Here is a 23,586-nt window from a genome sequence, read left to right as displayed (position 1 = left end):
CCCTTATATAAATCGATGGTACGCCCACAACTCAAATACTGCGTACAGATGTGGTCTTCTCATCTCAAAAAAGATATACTGGCACTAGAAAAGGTTCAGAAAAGGGCAACTAAAATGATTAGGGGTTTGGAACGGGTCCCATATGAGGAGAGATTAAAAAGGCTACGACTCTTCAGCTTGGAAAAGAAGAGACTAAGGGGGGATATGATAGAGGTATATAAAATCATGAGTGATGTGGAGAAAGTGAATAAGGAAAAGTTATTTACTTATTCCCATAATACAAGAACTAGGGATCACCAAATGAAATTAATAGGCAGCAGGTTTAAAACAAATACAAGGAAGTTCTTCTTCATGCAGCGCACAGTCAACTTGTGGAACTCCTTCCCTGAGGAGGTTGTGAAGGTTAGGACTATAACAGTGTTTAAAAGAGAACTGGATAAATTCATGCAGGTTAAGTCCATTAATGGCTATTAGCCAGGACGGGTAAGGAATGGTGTCCCTAGCCTCTGTTTGTCAGAGGATGGAGATGGATGGCAGGAGAGAGATCACTTGATCATTGCCTGTTGGTCCACTCCCTCTGGGGCACCTGCATTGGCCACTGTCGGTAGACAGGGTACTGGGCTAGATGGACCTTTGGTCTGACCCAGTATGGCCGTTCTTATGTACTTATGCTGTCAGTGGAGCTCTGACAATGTACAACATCTGAGGATCTACTTATTCTTTTGGCGAGAACCATATTCGGCTTCTGTGATACGTGAATGGCTTTGAGCAGGTGCACTAGGCATGCCCAGTCTTCAACTTTTGGCCAGGAAGAGTTACGAAATCAAGTGATTTACAAGACAAAAACCACTGCAAATGATTTCCTCACACAGCACCTTTACTCTGCACAGAACATCAGATACATAACACTGGCAGTTAAAAGATATTGGACCACATTTTTGTCTTCTAGAAGTTTAGAGCTCCAGATGAATCCTAGAGCAGCCATTAGTTCAATTAGTACATTGGAAACAACAAACAACAACAGAATCAGGCATAGGGTTTTTTTTAAAGCTGTAAAGCTTTGAACTTCTACACCCATGTTAACTGTTTCGCTTAACTAAGATGCACAACTGTGTTACCATTTAAAACTATGTCTAATGAGAGATGGCAGGTAATATGCATTTTAACAGCTATCTGAAACTACTGCAGATGGCACATCCCAAACCCCTGATTAACTAAATAACATAAAAATAAAAAGCCCTCTAAATGAATACAAAACTTCAAAGCCTAGTTGTTATCATTTGAATTCTAACACTATTAAACAAGTAGCCAAAACACAAACACTCAACTTGAGTCAATGAAATTTAATTAAAAGGGACAGCTGGGTCTTAATTCTGGTTTGGACTGACGAAGCATATTAGAGTCACAAAACCAAACTCAGAACCATATGTCCAGTGCCGGCACAGGAGACTTAAGCAAAACAAAGAAAAGTTTGATGTTTATTGGAACTGCTGCTTCTAACCTTTTCTCTAGGTATACTGCAAAAGATGGTGTGCAGTTCAGCAAGCCTGCCTCAAATTACCAATTTTACAAGTGGTAACATTTGTTCTCCACAAGAATCTCTCTGCAGAATTTCTTCTGTTTTTATATTGAAAATCTCTGTTCGGATTTTTTTTTTGATTGTTTTATCCGCAGATTTCTGCAAGTAGACAATTCTTTTATTTTGTAACTAAAGGCAATACACTAACCTGTCATTTCAATACTTTCTGGAGGTAAAAGGCATTAATGCAAGAATTGTAACATGAGCAATTTAACATCGCTGGCTGTTATGCACTCATAAAAAGTGTAGCTCTCTCAGACATACATTTTCCAAAGTCACTGCACAATAAATGCTGCTGTGCCTCTTGTTGAGACAGCCTATTAAAAAAGAATCTTAAAATGGTTTTATTTTCAACTTCCTCCGTCTTTCTAAAATTAAAGTTGCAAAAGGAAGTCAAGATTTTTTTGGGGTTAAATTTGCACCCTTGGTATTGGACATTTGAAACCATTTTATATTATGCTACGCAGTGCTTGAAAGTAACCTTCCCCTACCCAGACAAAATAAAAACAAAACATTGTAGGAGGATGATTAGAAAGGACAAAGCCTGGCTTTGTTTTCATATAAACCCAGTCCCCACTAATTGATGTTTAGAACAATTATACACTGGTGGAAATAAATGTTTGTATCTTTTTTGTACATCACTCGTGCACTTCAATTGTGATGTTGTGCATGAAGATACGACATGAACTCGACATAATATAATCCATTTTTGTTGCTTTAAATTAACCAGTTGCTGGGTGTGTCTTTAAGGAACTGCACTTCATACTTCTGCACACAATCTTCTGGCTTTTTACCCACTAATTTTCATCTCCTCGCAGAGTTGCTTCTTTTGAATTATATGCCACTGTCACTTGAGAACATTTCACAGTCTGCATTGTACTTTAGCAGTCTTTTTAACCTTTCATTCATAAAGCGATATTTATATTTTAGTCCGCAGAGGGCACTGACCTGCTTCATGAAGTTTTACCAAACACAAGAGGCAGCTTTATGAAGTTCACGATACTCACTAATACTTCTCCTAGAAAACTGACAGAGTAAGCAGCAAATTGGAACTTGATTTGTTTCCACCCTAAAGTTATGCCTGTAGCAACGTTTGCTCATAAAAGTGCAAAAAACCCCTAAGCTGAAGAACTGGACCTAGCCCCTTCTTGGATAAGAAACTCATATTGCATTGTTAATGATTTTAGCCAACTTGACTTTGTGCAAAATATCTTTAAGAAGGTTCCGGCTCAATTTCAGAATACAAAAGAAGTAAAATAAATAGTTGACTAAGATCTCTCTAAACAATAAGTTGAATTTTGTGTGCTGAAAAGAAATGATGGGTTTAATGCAATTTATCTGTAAATAAAAATAACGAGAACAGTAGTCTATGAAATTTTAACATATGGAGTTGTACTGGTAATGTTTTCTGCTTGTAGCATAATGTTCCCAAAGTCTAGATCAATGCAATGTTGTTTTACACTTGGTAACTGAGGTGAGAATGAGCCTGAGATATGTTGTAAAAAGGCAGTCCCTTGTAAACATTTCCTCAAAAGGAACAGTAGCAGTTGAGTATGTATCAGTTACTCATATTATACTTGTCAATATAGCAATGCTTTATAAAAGACATACAGCTTATTTCCAGGTTGTCAAGAATTTTATATGATATTGATTTTCTGAAACAAAATGTCATCCAGTCCAAGATTTAAATCATATTTTGCTTCACCACTCTACATTTACTAGGTCTTCTGCTCTGCTGCAGTTGCAGTTTGTGAGGGAGCTTCTGGTTTCATGATCTGGTATGTAATGAGATATTCTGGGTAAGCCTGTAAATAAGCAGAGAAACAAACCAATGCTTTTCTGAAAAATATGGACAGTAAATTACAATTTCACACTTCATTTATTTGTAAGGGTCCATGGACTAGAACCTGGGTCTGCAGAGCCTAGGACGGCTGACGTCCCCACAGAGCCACCAGGAGGCTATGGAGAGCTATGGCCAGGAAGCTGCAGCAGGAAGCACGACCCAAGGGAGCCAGAGTGACAGTATCCTGGTGGCCCTCTGATTGGCCAAGTCCCCTATTAAACCCCAGGGTTGTTACAGGAAGTTGTCTGGGCAACCACACAGATTTTGGCCTGCTGCAACTCCAGACTTCGCCTTTTCACCTGACCTCCAGTCTCCAATCACAGCCTGACTCTGATCCTGACTCCAGCCTGGTACTACCTCTGACCTCTGGTCTCCAACTCCAACTCTTCTCCCAACTCTAGGTTACTGAATCTGGCTCTTGCGATTCCTCCGACTCCTGCTCAGCAACTACCATTTCTGGTGTGCAGACCCCAGTGCAGCTGTGACCACCTGTGACCCAGTCCCTTACAAAAGGACGTTAGACCATGGAGGCTATTACATGTCTATTACTGTAACACTGATGTTTCAATATAAACATCTTCCTCCTCCCGTCGGCTCTCCTTCTTTGCTTTTTAGCTTTCCCTTGATATCTGTAGAGATCAATGAGATTCCTCAGTAGGGAAGACTATAACACTGCTCTCCTTACCTCCCGTTAGTCACAGCACCAGAATTCTTGAGCAAAGCTACCAGAGAAGGAGAGCAGAGAGGAAAGCAGCAGGAGAACTAGATGTCTATGCCAGTGGGGGCACAGCAGAAAGAGCTCATAATAACAGCCAGATTTTCCAGTGTTTAGCACTGAGAACAACGGGAGCTGCTGGGTGCCGAGCACTAATGCATATATGGTTCCAAACTTTCAAACATTCAGGGCTCTCCTGAAATGAGGCAACAAGTCTTAATAAAAAGGAGTTTGGTCCACGTGGGCATTACCACTGCATGGGTGAATGGACCCAACAGTTTCTCTCTTCCTGAGTTAACACCATGGGAAATTCCCATGTGCACCTCCCCCAAGAGCGTAACAGAATACAGACTGCAATACTGGACTGGTCAGTGGCCCTAACTAAGTGCTGGTTAGTGATCTGTTTCGTGACCTGCAAACATTTTAAGAGTAAAGTAACTACTGAATGAGCACTGAGCACATAATATAACTGCCCTGCCAGTCCCTCACTGCAGGTCCTTGTGGCACAGCACTGCACTGGCTGTGTTGCTCCAGCATTCTGGAACTTCACGGCTTCCTTTGAGCCGTGGACTTTGGGGACAACCTTCCTGCAGGTGCTCACAGTAAACAGGTCATGTAAATGGAAAGTCTTATTCCCAGGGCAAATGTCTTATCTGAACTGTTTTTATTCAAAACAAGTCTTGAATACTACTTATGCTGGCACAAAGGTAAGACTAAGTTTAGTCACACGAGGAATCTCCCCAACTCCCTTTTGGATGGCAACTGTATACTTTGCAGCAACAGCCAATGCAACTACTAGCTGGAATCTATGGAATAAGACACAGCTGTCCCACTTAGTCTGCCTTCGCTGCAATAGAGCCAAGGTCATGGAGAATCAGTGCCCTCTGCTGTGGCTACCAAGGCCAATCACATATTTGAAGAGGCTCTTGTTTAGTAGCACCAGACAGAAGGCGATTATATAGACACAAAGGCCAGATCCTCACATGTAGAACTGTGCAGCACCACTGAAGTCAATGGGGGCTATGCTGATTTACACCAGCTGGGGATCTGGCCACCACTATGTATTCAAATGACTTGTAGAGCCTTCACTGGTACATGATTTGGGAACTTTATCTAGATTGTTATCAGACAAGCACACAGTACCTGGTATATGACATGTTTCTGACTACACTGACTACAAATTTTGCACATTCCATTATTCTGATGCTTTATAATTAAGCCCCTTTGTTTTCAGTTTAAACTGATTTTTACCCAAAAAATCCTGGGTTTCACAAACAGAATTATTCATTTTCCCCCCCGATTTTCACCCTACTTTTGTATCATTCAAATATATAAATAACTTGTTTTATTAGGAAAATACAATATATTGCATGAGACATGTGTTACGATAATACATTAGTCTGGGTGTATACGCAAAGCTGCCTGTTGATGGAAGGCTATGTATTACCAGGCTAGAAGATACACACAATAAACAAACAGGCACGCACGCGAGCTCTGAAGTGCGTGCGCATCTGAATGTACTGATGAATCTCATGCCCACCACGTACACATTTCAAGCTACTAGCAGATAACATTTTAAAGATTTAAAACACTAAAATGAGACGAAAACAAAAATCTGTCTCAGAACACGTTTCAGAACATAAGTATTCGAAAATTAAAAAAAAATAAAAAAACAGGAGAAAAGGATGAAGTTGAGTGTATGCGCTGCAAGTGGTGTGGCCCAATTATTAAATAGAACTATTAGCCTATAAATATTTACAAGTCTACAACAGTAAACTATTTATTCAAATGAAAAGTTTTATGTGGGGATTAGAGAGATATTGTTTTCTTAAACTCAGAGGTGGTATTGTATTTTTAGTTCTGTTTTAGTGCTGCAGCAAACCACATTGATGAGCGGAATTTAAAGCATTAATCTACTGAATACTTTTTACCCATCTTTCTGTCCATCAAAATAAACACCGATATTTACCCAGAAAAATTATTAATAGTTTTTTGCACTGATTTTCACATGTTTTTGTTGTGGTAATAAACACTGATAAATTCCTCGGCAAAATTAAATAAAAACTGAAAATAAAAGGCCCTATTTATAATCCACATACCTGCTCTCCTCTGTAGATAACATATTCAGCATATGCAAGTCCATTCACGCTTGGCCTGCCAATTACAGAATGATGTCCGGGAGGGGCATGAGCCATTTTCATTGTACTGAACTGCAGAAAGGATTTTCCAAGAGTGACTCTACAGAAAAGCATTTGTCTAAGAGAAAAACAAAACAGACAAATCAGATCTTACTGGGAGCAGATGACTACTGTAAACCTTAAGAATGACTTCAAAATTTAGGAACTAGTTTAAGTTATCAAAATCCATTTCCCTGAGCCTTCAAATAAGGAAATTAAGAATACATTTTTAAAAATGAAGAACAAGAATGAAAGGAAAACCTTCATAAAAACGGTGCATGTGGACATACATCTGGTAAAATGCAGGCTGTGATGATCTACGTTATAATTTATTTTAAACTGTATTGTTGCAGGCATCTTAAATTCTTATCACCCAATGACTGGTTCAGAGAGGGAGAAAGGCCAACGCCACTAGCCTATGAACCACTGCAGAGCTTTTTGATGTACTTCATTGACAAGCAAGGCCTTGAATAAATGACACATAAAATCCATGAATATTTGCTCTCTACAAAAACCCTGCTCTTAGGTCAAGCTGCAATAAATCTTGGCATCCCAGTTTTGTTCTGCCAGCAGAAGACACTATGTGGAGGCACAAGCAACTTTAAAGATTGCTTGGAATCCAATCACTATTATTTACCATAATCTACTCAGTTTCAGTCCTGATATTTCAAGCTTTATTCATAAACCACCATTCTGTTTTATTTATACTCCCTGTAAACTCAATGTCTAGATATAATTTTCAAATCCTTTCTAGGGCTTGCTGGGCCCCTTTCTGTTCAGCCTTGACAAAGTATAAACTGAATTTTCATGCTATGTCCAGGACCACGTGGCTAGTCTTTCTCTGAAGCATATCCATATAGCCAGAGCTATAACGTATAAAGGAGAGTGAAACGGTGTGTTTTCCCTGTGGGCAAATCCCTTGGAAACTTACCTGTGACAAATGTAACAGGATCTGTCTTTGTGTGTTGGGCAGCCGGTCCCTCCCCCAATTCCATACACATACTGGTTACTTTTCGAGGAGTTCTCTGCAAAGTAAATTCCAGCTCCAAACATCCCGCCAATGTATGCATGTCTTTCATCAAATCCTTTGTGAATAATTGCGTTAATAAAAGGAGACCCTAGAACAGAAAGACACAAAGAGGGGGTAGGGGGTTAGCTTTTGTGCAGGTTAGAGCTCAGACTTACTGTAGACTTTTACTGATAAGAGGTGCTTGTGTAATATGTAAATTAAATGTTTGAAAATAAATTCAATCACCTCAAGGGATTTATCATGTGTACCAGAATCCTACATATAACTCATGATATTTGTTATTCATTTACTAAATCTCATTACATATCTTTTCCCCACTCAAACTTCAGTGCAATTTATCTTGCCAAATGTAATCATTCTTCAGCAGTTAATTCCACCTAAGACAGGCAGCTTTTGTCTGATTATCCTGACAACACGTTTTGCTACATGAAACCAACTTTTACTGGGGCTTGTGCAATTTGCTTAAGCTATTCAGGAGGCTGTAGTTTGCAAGCATTTCTGAGCAGTTCTCCAGAGTCTTTTGAGGTCCTCCTTGTACTTTCCATCCTCTCTGGCTCCCTGACCTACCCCGGCATGGTGCAGCTCCCCTCCTTTCTCTGACAGCCTGCATCTCTCATGGCAATGCAATGTCATAGAAGATCAGGGTTGGAAGGGAGCTCAGCTAGTCCCACCCCCTGCTCCAAGCAGGACCAACCCCAACTAAACGTCCTTCCTAAGAGCTGCCAATAGGTCCAGCAAAGTAGCTTGCACTGAATATGGTTTAACAAAGAAATAGCAGGTCTGAAATATAAAGGCGAGGTTACTCACCTTGTGCAACAACTGGAGTTCTTCAAGATGTGTGTCCCTATGGGGACTTCACTTCAGGTGTGCACGCGCCCTTGTGCCTTGATCGGAGATTTCTGGTAGCAGCGCCTGTTCAGCCCATGCATGCACCTTACCCATTCTTGCACCCTCAGTTCCTTCTCTACCACAAAGTCCCACAAGAGAACATAAGAATGGCCCTACTGGGTCAGACCAAAGGTCCATCTAGCCCAGTATCCGGTCTTCCAACAGTGGCCAGAGCCAGGTGCCCCAGAGGGAATGAAAAGAACTGGTAATCATCAAGTGATCCATCCCCTGTTGCTCATTCCCAGCATCTGGCAAACAGAGGCTAGGGACACCATTCCTGCTCAAAACTCCAAAGCAGAGAGGAAGGAGGATGGGTAGGAGAGTACATTTCAGTGAACTCCAGTTACTGCACAAGATGAGTAACTGCTCCTTCTTCAAGTAGTGTCCATATGGCTGCTCCACTTCAGGTGACTGCCAAGCACTAATCCCACAGAGAGGAGGGAGCTCAGTACTACTCAAGACAGAAATGCATTGCCAACCGCAGCATCCGATCTAGTGGCATGAACCACAGCATAATTGTTGGAGAAAGTATGTACTGAAGTCCAGGTTGAAGGTGTGAAAATCTCAACAACTGGAACATTCTTAAATAATGCTATAGAAGTAGTTTGTGATCTTGTAGAGTGGGCTAACCCTCTTGAACGAGGCTGAATGCGAGCAGAGTCATAACATGAAATAACGCACCCAAAGATCCATCTTGAGAGCCTCTGGTTGGAAATTGTGGGTCCCTTGGATCTGTCTGCAACTGAAACGGTCTAGAGGTCTTTTGGAAAGGTTTGGTTCTATCCAGATGGAAGGCTGATGTCCTTAGGCTTCTGACATCTAACATATGGAAGGCAGATTCCTACCGAGTCTGATGTGATTTTGGGGTAAAAAACAGAGATGAATGGTCTGGTTTATATGAAATTCAGAAGACACCATAGGCACCATCTTTGTTTGGATGTGGCTATAATGATTCTTTGAAAAACATTATAAAGGGGGATCTGCTATTAAAGTCCCCAGCTTTTGGACCCCGTGGACGGAAGTGATGGCCACCAAGAAGACTGTCTTTGTGAAAAGGTGAAGAAGTGAACATGTAGCTAACGGTTGGAAGGGGTGTTCAGGAGTCCTGTTTGTTCAAGATCCTCCCACTATCATCATTACATCAGACACACCACACTTGGGATAGAGGGGCACATTTGGGGGGTTGCACATAATCCAGGGAAAATAGTCATTCCGAGAGCAGTTTCTTCACATCAGTCTTCTGGAGTTGAGAGCAGTGAGTGTCCTTTTACCAGCTGAATGACTGCAGAACCTACTGGGGAACAGGGGCTTGTCCAGACTCTGATTGTTTGGTATATAGACTGTCCTGACCCATTCCTGGATGCCCTGAAGATACAATTTGGCATGTTGAGATACAAAGATGCAAACTGCCATGTGCCCTAGCAGTTGAAGATAATTTTTTACTGGGATTTGAGGGTCGCAATGAAATGAGATTCTGCAGGGTGAAAAACCTGTTCATAGGGAGGTAAGCCCTGGCTGTGAACACATCTAGAGAAGTTCCTCTGATGTCCATCTGCTGTACTGGTGTAAAAATTGACTTATTGAGAATGAGTCGAAGGCCCAAAGTGTGGAATAGCGACCTCATCGCTTGTATTGCTGACAATACCCCTTGATATTATCAGTCCCAGTCAACAAATTGTCAAGATAAGAGAAGATCATTAGCGCCAGGCGATGAAGGTGGGGATCTATGACCAGGAGGATCTATGAGAATACCCTTGGGGCAGAGGAAAGGCTGAAAGGGAGCATGTGGTGCCAATAGTGGTCGCGTTCAATTATGACGTGAAGAAATATCTTATGAGAGGGATGAATTGCCACATGAAAATACATGTCTTGAAAGTTGAGAGTCACAAACCAATTCCTGGAATCGAGGGAGGGAACTATAGCTGCAAGGGTTACCATCCTGAATTTCTGCTGTTTTACACAGTTGTTCATGCACCTGAGATGTAATACTGACTCCCATCCCCATTCTTTTTGGGGACCAGAAAGTACCTGAAGTAGCACCTCTTTCCCCCGAGCTGAACTGGAACTGGTTCCATGGCCCCTAAGCATAGCAGTGAGGCAATTTCCTGTCTCAGCAATTGACCATGAGATGGGTCTTTGAAAAGGGACAGGGGAAGGGAGGGACGGGGGATGGAAGTGGGACGGATAGTATAACCAGATGTAATGGCCTCCAACACCCATCTGTTGGATGTTATGGTCTCCCATGCAGTCTGAAACTGGGAGAGGAAGTATTTAAAGGGGAGGAGGAGGATAGGATGGTGCAACAGTGAGTTCAGTGGGTGAGTTAGACTTTTGACGAAGCCATCAAAACTGGTGCTTGGACTACATGGAAGGTTGGGATGAAGAAGCTGTGGCAGCCGCCGGCTTCCTTTCTGAATATTTAGGCCTCCTGGCCCCTGGCTTGGGTGGCCTACGGAAGGTGGAAAAATGGGCCGAGCAAGATCTCTGTGCTGACTGTGACTTGCTAAACTTTCTTTTATATGTTGGTGATAGACCCGAAAGGATCTGTGTTTGGTCTTCGGTCATTCAAGGTGTGAAGGGAGTCGTGTGTAGACTTGGAAAACAATTAATGGCTGTCACAGTGGAGATCTTCAACAATATTCTCCATCTCCCTAGGAAAGCCAAAATGCTCATTGCATTACGATCGCAGTGGAGATGGACCTGGCTGCAGCACCAGCTGCATCCAAGGAGTCCTGTTATGAAAGAACTGGACTTAACATAATCTGCACTTGCCATAACCCGCAGCCTTCTTGTGCAGTTAACCACCAACTGGAAGCGAGGATACCATGTAGAGAGGAAGAATTTGGACTTGCTTAGGCAGACAAAAACAGCTGCACAAACTGCAGTGTTACTAACAAGGATAGATAAAGTAAAATGGCATTCATGAGAATGGAAGGGAGCTGACCTTGGTCCAGGTGCCTGAGTCTGTAAAATTTCTTGCTGAAGTTGCTTTGCTGATAAGTAGAGTAAAGAATTATTATTTGCTGTTGCTAGCGAAATTGCTAGCGTATTAGGGGCCATTATGAGTAATGTGCTTTGTTTGAAAAAAACCTATAAAAAGTTAGTTAAAGAGAATACTCTGGAGAAGTTTGGATTTTCTATGAGCAAGGAGACATTGAAATCAATCTCCCCACTGGCTAGAAGGAAAGCCAGCCACTGGAACCCTGCGCTGCCACTCGATACCATCTCAGACTTCATGTAACTATATCTATCTGGGGTGCTCTAGACTATTACTATTTTTGATATGTGCTTTGTCCTCAATAAAAACAAGGGTTTTTGTGTGGAAGCACTTTTGTGTGAACTAATAGTTTATCAGACGGAAGTGCTGCATCCCTCACTGATTTATTTCCTGACACTACCTGGAAAACAGAGACTAGTTACCATAGTTTTGGGTTCAGATAAACCCAGTGCCACCTCTGACCTGTATCCCCTAGGCAGAGGTGCCACCCCTGAACTGCACCCATTAGGCAGAGCTGCTGACCCTAACTGCACCCATTGGGGGTGACTGCCACCTTGGGTGCTAACCACTAGGCAGGGGACCCTTCCTCCCAATGCCATGTTGGTACCAGAAATTCAATTTCAGTGTCTGGTGGTGTAGTCCTCTGAGATTTCTACCGGTCTGGTACGAAGTAGATGACCTCAGTACCCAGTCTCTCTTTGTAGTCTGGTTCTTAGAGGATACCTTAGAGGCCTTCCTGGTACCTGAACCACATGGAGCATCTAAAGAACTCCCCTTGGGACCTGAGATCTGTAGAGTCTTCTTGTGATTTGGTGGCCAAGATTTTCTAGGAGACCCAGTACTCCTACTCTTCTTATCAGTAACCAGAAGCTTAGATAACACAGCTCTCTGTACTGTGGACTTCTGACACAGAAGCTCTGTCTGCTGAGACTTTTGGTGACTGATGCCCAGAGGTAAGCAGCGCAGCTCAGCCTGTATATGTTGAGACATTCAATGACAAGGATCTCAAAGTAGATGGGGCACTTGAAGCCCTGTGTACATGGAGGTTTTCGGTACCCAGGTCAGAAGTCAGTCTTAGGGCTTGTTCCATCATCATTAATCTAAACTTTGTTTCCCTACGGTTTTGAGATCTGCTCTTGAACGAGGTGCAGAACTTGCACTTGCTGGGGATATGAGCGTCTCCCAAATTGACAGAGACACTGAGGATGCCTGTCACTCATAAGGATAGCTTCCTGACAGGAAAGACACCTCTTAAAACTAGGAGATCCAGTCTGACCCCAGAGCAAAGTCCAAAAAATCCCCCTTAACATGGAGAACAAAGAAAAAAGAGGGAACCGTGATTCCAACAACTAACACGGAAACATTAAACACTAACTATACACGAGAACTAGGCTGACGAGGACAGGCAAACTCTACACTCCATCTCAGGCTGAAAAGTACGGAGGGTTGTTCCCACATGCGGTTCTATATGTCCTCGGAACAGGGCACGAGAATGTGTAGGGCACATGGAAGGGCCAAACGGGCACTGCTTCCAAAAAACTTTGCTCAAAGGAGCAGGGGCGCATAAACACCTGAAGTGAAGCACCCACAGGAACACTTCTTGAAGAAGTGTAGCTTTTCTCATCAAAACACACTCGCATACATTCTGATGGTGGAGAGGAAAGTGAGCAGAAATACAAAAACAATGTACAATGATTAACACTAACATTTACTCCCCCCTACTTTTTTTTTTTTTTTTTTTTTTTAAAGAAGTAGTGAAGTCTAGAAACAGAGACCAGTTCCTCACCATGAAACAACATACGCTCATTGTGATGGTTGTGATTTTCCTCTGAGACCTCCTTCTGTCTGTGACAGAATCTCTCCCTCAACTTCTTGTTCACAACCTTCTGAATCTACAGTATAAACAAAAAACCATAATTCACTTCTAATGAAATGTAATTCTATACAGTATAGGGAAACTGTAGCAAGAGGTTTGAACTGTATAACAAATATCTGGGGTGGTTCAGTATCTAAGCTTTTGCTTTTAAAACAAAATTGGTAAAAAATATTACAGACAGAGCAGGTAGCACCACCTTTAGTTAAGGTAGCCCAACACTTCCCATTATAAAATCCTGTTTTCAGTTGCTTATACCTTTGCCAAACTTTTACCATTTGGGCTGAAATTTAAGGTTTCTGCCTCAGGCAGAATTTTGTCGGAAAATTTAGGCAAAATTGTTTAGCCATTTCTGAGAAAAAGTTAGGGGAAAATGTGTTGTTTTGTGCATATGAAAACATTCTTAATACTATTTCTCTGTGAAGCTCAAGTCTAGTGCTTTCAAGCAGGGACTTGAAATTTAGTGGTGGTGATGCAGCTTGGCCTGGTGTCAGGGATGTGCCTTTTGCCATTTCTGGGAAAATCCACCCAAATTGGCCAAGTTATGAGCCTCTGAGAAATCTCAGTTTGCACATGCTCAGTAGAGACTTGTCAGAGTCTGGCAGCTAAATACTCTGAAGATTCTATCCATATTGAGCGTGCTCCATCCCTTCACAGCTCCTAATGGTGACAGGACTGTGCTTGGCCATCCCCGCAGTGCGACTGAACATGTTCCATTCCAGGAGCTGTAGGAGGCCCCTGTGGCACTGGGCACAGGAACTGAAAGCAGGGCAGCTGTCTCGTCTGTGCTCCCAACACTATCCCTGTTGACACCAAGGCAATATGAAGCAGGTCAAAGTTTGTTTTGTAAAAAAAAATTGGGGACATTACATTAAAACCCCCCACGTTAACAGAACGTTAAGGCTGCAAAGTCAAGCAATCAAAAGCCAGAATTAAGATTGCCTGTTCTACTTTAATTTGCCGCCTTTGTGTCTATGCATTCTGTAATTACATGGTCACCTCCTGCCTCCTTCACTGCACAACATGGCTGTACAGTCTTAATTTTGGTATTTCTTATCTTCTGAGTGCTTGACTGTGCAACTTTAACATTCGTGTAATGTGGATTTTTGTATGCAATTATATAATGACAGGGCAGCATATCAAAATGATTCCAACTCTTAGCATAATTACCACTTATTTTACTTCTGATTTTCTGAAGTCTTTGAGACTTACCCTGATGACATTATATCTGTTGAAGATCCCGCCAGCATTGCCACCGTCTCTGTGCTCCCGGATTGTACTTTGCATCTGCATAAAAATATCAAACGGAATTCTCAAACAGAAAACTTGACACCTGCTAATAATATTAATGAGCTGGAAAGGGAGTTCATTTAAGCAAGGCCAAAACATGAGGAATGGTGAATGTACTTAAATATAATCTTATTTGTTTTAAGAATGATCAAAGAAACACAAAAATTAAGAGACCTCAAATTCGAATACAGCTATGTTCTTTTATTTGTTCGCGTGCTGAAAGTCCTAGTGGAACATATTGCTCCAGGTTATTGGCTGAGAACAAATCCAATGACCCAACTTGTCAATAAAACTCCAGGTAAGAAAATAAGCACACTGGAATTTACTATCAAAAGTAGACATGGACATATAATTGGAATTTTTGCAATTCAAACGTTACAAAAAAGCAAGAAAGATTTTATGGAAAGACTATGTTGACATAATAAAGAATGTATAACTAAGGTATATAATTTTCCATTTCTTGGTTTCTGGGGGGGATCAATACATTGTGATGTTTATACATTACTATTACCTGCTATCAAGAAGTATAATTTCATCTACAGGTAAGTGACTTTTGGTAGACAATTATACTTTAAGTAACAGCCCAAATAAATATTGTATTTGACTCTGTTGGCAGTTGACCCTGTCTGTTACGCAAGCTACATGAAATCCTACATGAACTCTGGATTTCCAAACTTTTGCCTGCCTAAGCAAGAAGTAGCTTAAACATTTTCAACTTACTTTAAAAATAAAACAAAACAAAAAAACACTAGCACAGCAGAGAAACAGTTACAATCTAGGGCAATGTTACGTCAGAAAATCAACATAAACTATACGAAGTAAGAGGCAAGTGAGTCTTTGCAGTCGATATTCTGACGCTTTTTCTAGGGCAGCAAGCTGTTAGGGTGGCGAAGCAGACTCTTGGCATCAGTATTTCACTGGTGACAAGGTGATAGGACACGATGAGGTTGTCATACCATGCCTCCTTATTAAACTAAGCAAACAATTTGTTAAAATAGCACCCTGAGTCACTGATCCTGCATGTCCTAATGTGATTTCCTACTAACAGAAATGGACAGATCACACACGAAGGTTTAGGACTCAAGATCAAAGGTTTTACAATGGAATCTGTTTATTTTCCCATTTAAACAGCTAAAACCATAAAGTAGTACACACACAGTCTCCCTCCTCATTTTGATCTGTCATATGAGCCTTTTGAACACTTCTCCAAGAAAATACATTTTGTAAGAGGAGTTAATGACCCAGCCCCACAGCACATTCAGTGGGGGTTTCCAACAGGCTTCAAGAAGCATAAGGAGCTGCCTCTTGAAGCAGTGATACAAGCCACAGGGAAAGGGATGAAGGAGAGCACAACCCCTTTGGTTCTATTTTAACCTATGTTCCCAAACACCCTAGCTAAAAAAGGGGAAAACTGACAACTTTCATGAAGGTAGGTGCAAGCACGTGGCCCTGTGGAGCATACACATCTGGATACCATCTACAGGTAAGTGTAAAGGGTCATGGCATACAGCAGCCATCCTACCTTATCTAAATTCTTATCCTGGCACTCATCACCTTAGCATCCGAGTGTCTCCGTGGAGAAGAAAAAACAACAAGGAGTCTTTGTGGCACCTTAGAGACTAAACAAATTTATTTGGGGATAAGCGTTCATGGGCTAGAACCCACTTCATCAGATGCATGGCGTGGAAAATACAGGAGCAGGAATAATACACGAAAAGATGGGTGTTACCTTATCAAGTGTGAGGTCAGTCTAATGAGACAATTCAATTAACAGTAGGATGCCAAGGGAGGAAAAATAACTTTTGTAGTGGTAATGAGAGTGGCCCATTTCAAACAGTTGACGAGAAGGTGTGAGTGGCCGTAGGGGGAAATTAGTATGGGGGAAATTAGGTTTAGGTTTTGTAATGACCCAACCACTCCTAGTCTTTATTCAGGCCTAATTTGATAGTGTCCAGTTTGCAAATTAATTCCAGTTCTGCAGTTTCACATTGGAGTCTGTTTTTGAAGTTTTGTTGTTGAAGAACTGCCACTTTTAGGTCTGTTACTGAGTGACCAGGGAGACTGAAGTGTTCTCCTACTGGTTTTTGAATGTTATAATTCCTGATGTCAGATTTGTGTCCATTTATTCTTTTGCGTACAGACTGTCTGGTGTGGCCAATGTACATGGCAGAGGGCATTGCTGGCACATGATATATGCCATCATATGGTTGGGTCATTACAAAACCTAAACCTAATTTCCCCCATACTAATTTCCCCCTACGGTCACTCACACCTTCTCGTCAACTGTTTGAAATGGGCCACTCTCACTACCACTACAAAAGTTATTTTTTCTCCCTTGGTATCCTACTGTTAATTGAAATTGTCTCGTTAGACTGACCTCACACTTGATAAGGTAAGTCCCATCTTTTCATGTATTTATACCTGCTCCTGTATTTTCCACTCCATGCATCCGATGAAGTGGGTTCTAGCCCACGAACGCTTATGCCCAAATAAATTTGTTAGTGTCTAAGGTGCCACAAGGACTCCTCGTTGTTTTTGCTGATAAGACTAACACGGCTACCCCTCTGAAACCTGTGGAGAAGGAGGACCTGAGGGGGAGATTGTGGCAAGGCAGGGAGAAGCACTGGGTTAGCCTGGCTGGCAGACAGTGGACAGAGCAAGGAAGATCTGAACTTGGGCAGTCACCCAGCAACAACAAAAGCAGCTGCAGCTCTCTGTGCACCACTGTCCCCATCAGCAGAAGATTGTGTGTGGAACCCCACCCAGCACCTGTCTCTCTTGGGGCAAGAGGCAATGCCATGTTAAGGAGATCATGGGGCTGTTGTATGACCTGTCCTACTCCCACCAGGACTCTAGGGAGACATGGTTGTTCCAGCCTCCACCTGCAATTACTCTCGGCTTATTTTTTGGGAGCTGCAGGATTGACTGCTGTCTTTGGGGGTGAAGTGATGCTGATGCCTGGTCTGTCCCCATGGAACTGTGGGGGCGTGGTTCTTTCCCCCCACACTACAGAGGACCTTGATGTTGCTCTGCTTGTCAAAAAAGATTGCATAAAAACGGCTCTTTCCTACTGCTCCCTGAGTGCCCTGGGGTCAGATCTTTTTTATTCCCGTTAACTGCTTTGGTGCTGCAGGGCTGGAGTCTCTTTTTGTGCAGCACCAAAGGCATTGCTTGTTTATTTTAAGTCAGTGACACACTTGTGGAGCTCTACTAAAGGCATTGAGGGTTGCAGAGGTATCACCAAGGCCATAATCTGGAAAAATGTGACTAGCCCAGGTATATCTGGGTGTGGAATTGGGCCCACAGAGCACTGGGGATGTGTAAGAGGAAAAGAACCTAGTCTGACCTTCAGTTCCTAGGCTGAGTTTGAAGACCTGGCAATCAGGGATCACATCTGATCTGTAATCACTGGGTGGCAGTAACGTGGAACCCACCAATGCTATTTTGAGAGTATCACTTTGCAGTGTAGAACCACACTGACTTCCAAGACAGACATTAAGCAGCAAACATAAGCCAATTTTTAAAACAAAAATATTTGTATTTATAATACCTCCTCTTCTACTGATTGATACTCCTTATCATCGGGAGCAAGATCTAGGAGAATAGTCCCTTGGCTCACACAGTGAAAAGTCAAATAAGGACTGGTGCCTGCAAAAGGGAAGAATTTAAGAAGTAAAAATCAACGGTAGGAAACAATACCAGCTGTATTTTTACCCAGCCTTACCATTATTACTTGTTAAATAACCCCAGAGCAGGAGCAAGTCCAATACAGGAAGCAAACAAAGGAAATACAACCTAAATTAGATCAAATGCTTGAAAAGCAGCAGGCATTAAAAGAGAGTATTAAAATAGAATAAAATATTAAAAGAATAAAATTTATGTGGGAGATGAACTTATCTAGCAATTTCTGCTTTCAAGTGAAGCAGCTGAAGCCTGTGTGATAGACACAATTCCAACAGTTTGCAATTACAATGTGATCCATTCAGGAATTAGTTATTAGTAACTAACAGTTGTGTGTGTTAATCTTGGAACAAACCACTGCACCAGACTGTGACTGACCCTTACGTAGGTACACAAAGAGCTGCTCCCGCTTTATGCACTTCATGCTGGAGCCTTCCAGAATGATGGCCTTGTGCTAAGAGCAGCATAGGGGTTCCTCCCCTCCATGGGCTGTGCATTCCCCAGTTGGGATGGAGAGGAGACAAGACAATGGCTCCACCCCATCTTTGCACCACTGCACTGAAAGATTCCTCTGTCTCTAGCCATTTTATTTCTGCTGCCTAGCCAGAATTTGGTTAATTCTGCAAGCAGGAACGCATCTAACCACACATGGACTCTTTAAAGTCATGGTCTAAGCCTGGGGATGATCTAAGAGCATTGCTTTTACAAGGCAAATGCTAAAAGCCTGCTGAAAATTATTTTCAGACAGGTCCAGGTGTACATAACTCAAAGTTAACAGGAATTGCCAGCTGTTTTGATATATGTACCTTGCTGACCTCCTAGAAGTCTCTCTACACCTTTTATTAGTTTGTGACGATGTCCATATGCATTAATGCCAATTTCTTTTAACTCTTCATGCCCCATGTCTGCCAATACATCAAGAGTTATCTGAAAAGAGAAACCATGACAAAAATTAGTAGCCAAGCCTTCATTACCTCCTAAGGAAAAAATGAAAGTCCCATTGTTACAGAAATTATACTGTGCTTACACTGCATTCATGCTAGGAGTAGAATCCCTCAGTTTATGTATTTTAATTTTATTATGACGGTCCTACAATCTAATAGACTGTCTGAGGCTGGCCCAAGTAAATATCACAGGCTCTTCCCATCATGAGACAGCAGAGAGCTGCTTTATGCTGGCTGCTGCAGAATGTGTGTAAATAACATAGAACATACCTCTCTCTTCCAAAAACTAACAGGGAAAGGTAATTTAGCATAACAGTTAAAAAGTAAGCTATTTAATTTCTCATCCAATCTCCCTTCATGGTAAGACTCCATACCAAACTGGGAATAATTTCTAACCATTTAATGAATGCACTGAAACAATAGTCAAACATTACTAGGGAAATAATTTAGTCTGGATCTGATATTGCTAAAGGAATAATAAAAGGCTTAATTTAAAACTGATAGGAGATTTCAAGTGTGCCTATGGGATTTAGGTGCATATGCCCCACTGAAAATCAGTGGGACTTGCGTTCCTCTGTCCCTTAGGTGCATCATAACTCTTCCCCTTCAGTGACTGGCCTTACCAATATTGGATTTTTCAAAATAATTTCCTGTACTGAAGTATTATTGATGGAGCTCCACTGGTGGTAACACATTAAGGACGACTGTACACAGGTGGCTAGTCATTGTATTATTTAGAACTGCTCTGAGGAGGGTTACATGGCACTCTGGCTAACACACCAGTATATTATTTACACTAACACACCCACCATTGCTAGCATTGCTAGCTGACCGAATGATAGCAGAAATAGTAAGAAAAAAATCCCAGACAACAGCTTTCCTGTCAAGATTATCAAGGGGTCAGGATTAATGTGGTGCTGTACATCAGCACTATAAACATAGCAACAGTTTAAAGCACTCTGTAGCAAGATTTACATTTTTGCACAAATACCTATAAATGTATTTCCACCACATACAACATGGAAATATAAGTTCTGTATCATTTTAGCCTGATAATTTCCCATTCTTTTGCTGTTATGTCCTTATTAAAATGTGTAACACATCCTACATCGATCCCATTACAGATTCTCTAAAACATTCACTTCGTGTTTATGTGATGTGTGTGTGTCTCCAAACATGATTTGGCTATGTTAAATCATGCTTAAGTAACCTAAGGTTCTTAGAAATAATGACTGTCATGATGACAGATCAGGACTATTCACTGGCTGTAATATATTAAGATTCCTCAAAGCATTTGACAAGTCTGCATTTCAAGGTCATAGAGATTACTGGCTAAAGCAGGAAGTAATAAAATAGGATGTCAAATAAGATGTGAAACAGAAAATTGATTTAAGAGCAGGACATAAAGGGCAGTCCAGACACAAACTTTTCATATTGTATAGAAATTCTATGCACAGGTTACCTTTTGGACCTCAGAGATACAGAAAGATTTCATTTAGGAGAGGCATTCAAATATATCTGCTCCCAGATTTATACATTGCAGTAGAACTGGAGGCTTAGTAATCAATGGGAAACCATGCAACTAGATTCAAAAGGAGCTGGAGAGTTAGGATGACTGGCTCTGTAAGTAGCAAACAAAGTCCACTGTAGACAAAGATTATATGCTTAATCCAGGAGAGAGGGACTCAACCAAGGGATATGCGATAAACAGGACATCCAACATATTGATCAGGCAAAAGATATGAAGGTTACTATGAAAGAGTCATTGAAAACATTCATCAAGTGCAGAGCAACACTACAAAAGACTGCAAAACATACTACCTTACTGCCAGAGGACTAGGATTAATGTCAGGGGAAATCCAAAATGAAAAACTGTCCCTCAATGGTACCTGTATCACAGGAGGACTGTTTCCTTGCAGAGATTGTAGTGTATGGGAAACAAAGACAGTTCCAGACATCAAGCATCAAAATAATATGGAATGACTATGAATATGTACTCATTGTCTTTGGAAGGACAACAGCATGAGATGAATTAACACGTTTTCAAATTGATGAAAGAGACGAGTAAATCTGATTTGCATTTTTAAAACCCTCACTAGTGGAGGAAAATTGTAGAGATAACCTATAAGTAGGACTGTCAAACAGTTAAAAAAATTAATCGCGATTAATTGTGCTGTTAAACAATAATAGAATACCATTTATTTAAATATTTTGGGGTATTTTCTACATTTCCAAATATATTGATCTCAATTACAACACAGAATCCAAAGTGTACAGTGCTCACCTTATATTTATTTTATTACAAATATTTGCACTGTAAAAAAAGAAATATTTTTCAATTCCTCCATTACAATTACTATAGTGCAATCTCTTTATCATGAAAGTTGAACTTAAAATGTAGAACTATGTACAAAAAAAAATAACTGCATTCAAAAATAAAACAATGTAAAACTTTCGAGCTTACAAGTCTACTCAGCCCTAAACATTCGTGCTTCAACCCCCATTCCAGATGACGGGTTCTGCTTGATAATGATCAAAAGCAGTGCAGACTGATGCACATTCATTTCCATCATCAGATGCCACCAAGAGAAGGTTGATTTTCTTTATAGGTGGTTCGGGTTCTGTAGTTGCTCTTCTGAGACATCTGCCAGCATGCTCCACACCTCGTCCCCTCTCAGATTTTGGAAGGCACTTCAGATTCTTAAACCTTGGATGGAGTGCTGTAGCTATCTTTAGAAATCTCATATTGATACCTTCTTTGCGTTTTGTCAAATCTGCAGTAAAAGTGTTCTTAAAACGAGCAACATATGCTGGGTCGGTATCCGAGACTGCTATAACATGAAATATATGGCAGAAAGCAGGTAAAACAGACCAGGAGACATACATTTCTCCCACAAGGAGTTCAGTCACAAATTTAATTAACATATTTTTTTTCATCAGCATGGAAACATGTTCTCTGGAATGGTGGCCGCAGCATGAAGGGGCATATGAATGTTTAGCATATCTTGGGCATATGAATGTTTAGCATATCTTGCACATAAATATATTGCAATGCTGGCTACAAAAGTGCCATGTGAACACTTGTTCTCACTTTCAGGTGACATTGTACATAAAAAGCGGGCAGCAATATCTCCCTTGAATGTAAACAACTTGTTTGTCTTAGCAACTGGCTGAACAAGAAGTAGGACTAAGTGCACTTGTAGGCTCTAAAGTTTTACATTGTTTTGTTTTTGAGTGCATTATATAACAAAAAAAAATCTACATTTGTAAATTGCACTTTCAGGACAGAAATTGCACGACAGTAAATGAGGTAAATTGAAAAATACAATTTTATTTGTTTATCTTTTTTACAGTGAAAATATTTGTAATAAATAATAATATATAAAGTGAGCACTGTACACTTTGCATTATGTGTTGTAATCAAAATCAATATATTTGAAAATGTAGAAAAACATCCCAAAATATTTAATAAACTTCAATTGGTATTCTATTGTTTAACAGTGTGATTAAAACTGCAATTAATCGCGATTCATTTTTTAAATTGGGATTAATTTTTTTGAGTTAATCAAGTGAGTTAACTGCAATTAATCGACAGCCGTACCTAGAAGATAAGGCTCTAAAGTAGAACTCTTCAGTGCAAGAGGAAGGTTTTTTAAACAGGAAAAATGAGTTTAAGCAGCACTTAGAGATTTGTTTCTAGAGGGACATGACTAAAAGAAACAATCCAAAATTAGATTAAGATAACCAGGGAGAGCAGAAATATTTGGATAGAAAGGTTTTTCCTGGTTCTAAAAAGCCAATATTTCAGTTTCTCTGATGAACATAAACTTCTATTAAATATAGGGAAAGCACACTTTTTCTAGGTAAGAAGAAAAAGGTAGCCAAGAAATATTACAATTCATGCTGAAGTGGAGAAGAGGTATACATAATGTAAATGAAGATTAAAGAAAAACTGTCATATCTACAGGAACTGGGAAGCAAAGGACAACTCTTAACACTTCATACAATAGTCTGGAGATTTTTCATAACCAACACATTATGTTTAAAGTGTTTGTTCTCTGACTGATCGCTACAGCTTAATATGTCTTATTCCCCTCCCCTCACATTATATCTTAGTTCACACTAGTAAATTATGTGTTTGTCCAAGAAGCTGTTCAGAAAAAGAATTAACAAGTACATTCAAATACTATTCTTTTCCAAAAACTGACCATAAACATGGTAACTTCTTACAATACATTTTGCATATCCAGAGCTACTGCTGAGTTTAGTAACATACTTTTTCCCTACTATTTAGTCTTTAACCCTAGACACCCAAAACAGCTAAGATTATAGTCTTGTTTGCAGTAGGAAACTATTTTCTGAAATTCTCTAGTGTAGACAAGGCCTGGGTAAAGTAGTTTCTCTTCCGCCTAGTCCATCAACGGCATTGTTTGCTAAAGGACAGTTACCTATTCCGTAACTGGCGTTCTTCAAGATATGTTGCTCATGTCTATTCCACAGTAGGTGTGCGTGCTCGCCACGTGCACCGGTGCCGGAAGTTTTTCCCTTAGCAGTACCCGTACTGGGGG

General features: G+C 40.8%; 1 protein-coding gene across 1 annotated transcript in view; it reads right to left on the bottom strand.

Moving 5' to 3' along the window:
* Positions 1 to 856: 856 nt before the first annotated feature.
* TNKS (tankyrase) overlaps positions 857 to 23,586 on the bottom strand; it is a 291,341-nt gene continuing 268,611 nt past the window's right edge. The window contains exons 21-27 of the mRNA XM_034770778.1: positions 18,881 to 19,001; positions 17,944 to 18,041; positions 14,316 to 14,390; positions 13,017 to 13,122; positions 7,246 to 7,432; positions 6,237 to 6,393; positions 857 to 3,384 (exon numbers count right to left, since the gene is read on the bottom strand). Of these exons, the coding sequence (XP_034626669.1) occupies positions 3,298 to 3,384; positions 6,237 to 6,393; positions 7,246 to 7,432; positions 13,017 to 13,122; positions 14,316 to 14,390; positions 17,944 to 18,041; positions 18,881 to 19,001 (831 nt within the window). The 3' untranslated portion in view covers positions 857 to 3,297. The remainder of the gene's footprint in view (positions 3,385 to 6,236; positions 6,394 to 7,245; positions 7,433 to 13,016; positions 13,123 to 14,315; positions 14,391 to 17,943; positions 18,042 to 18,880; positions 19,002 to 23,586) is intronic.

Source organism: Trachemys scripta, chromosome 5 (assembly GCF_013100865.1).
Source record: "Trachemys scripta elegans isolate TJP31775 chromosome 5, CAS_Tse_1.0, whole genome shotgun sequence".
Lineage (NCBI taxonomy): Eukaryota > Metazoa > Chordata > Testudines > Emydidae > Trachemys > Trachemys scripta.
This window is presented reverse-complemented; position numbering and strand designations above follow the sequence as displayed.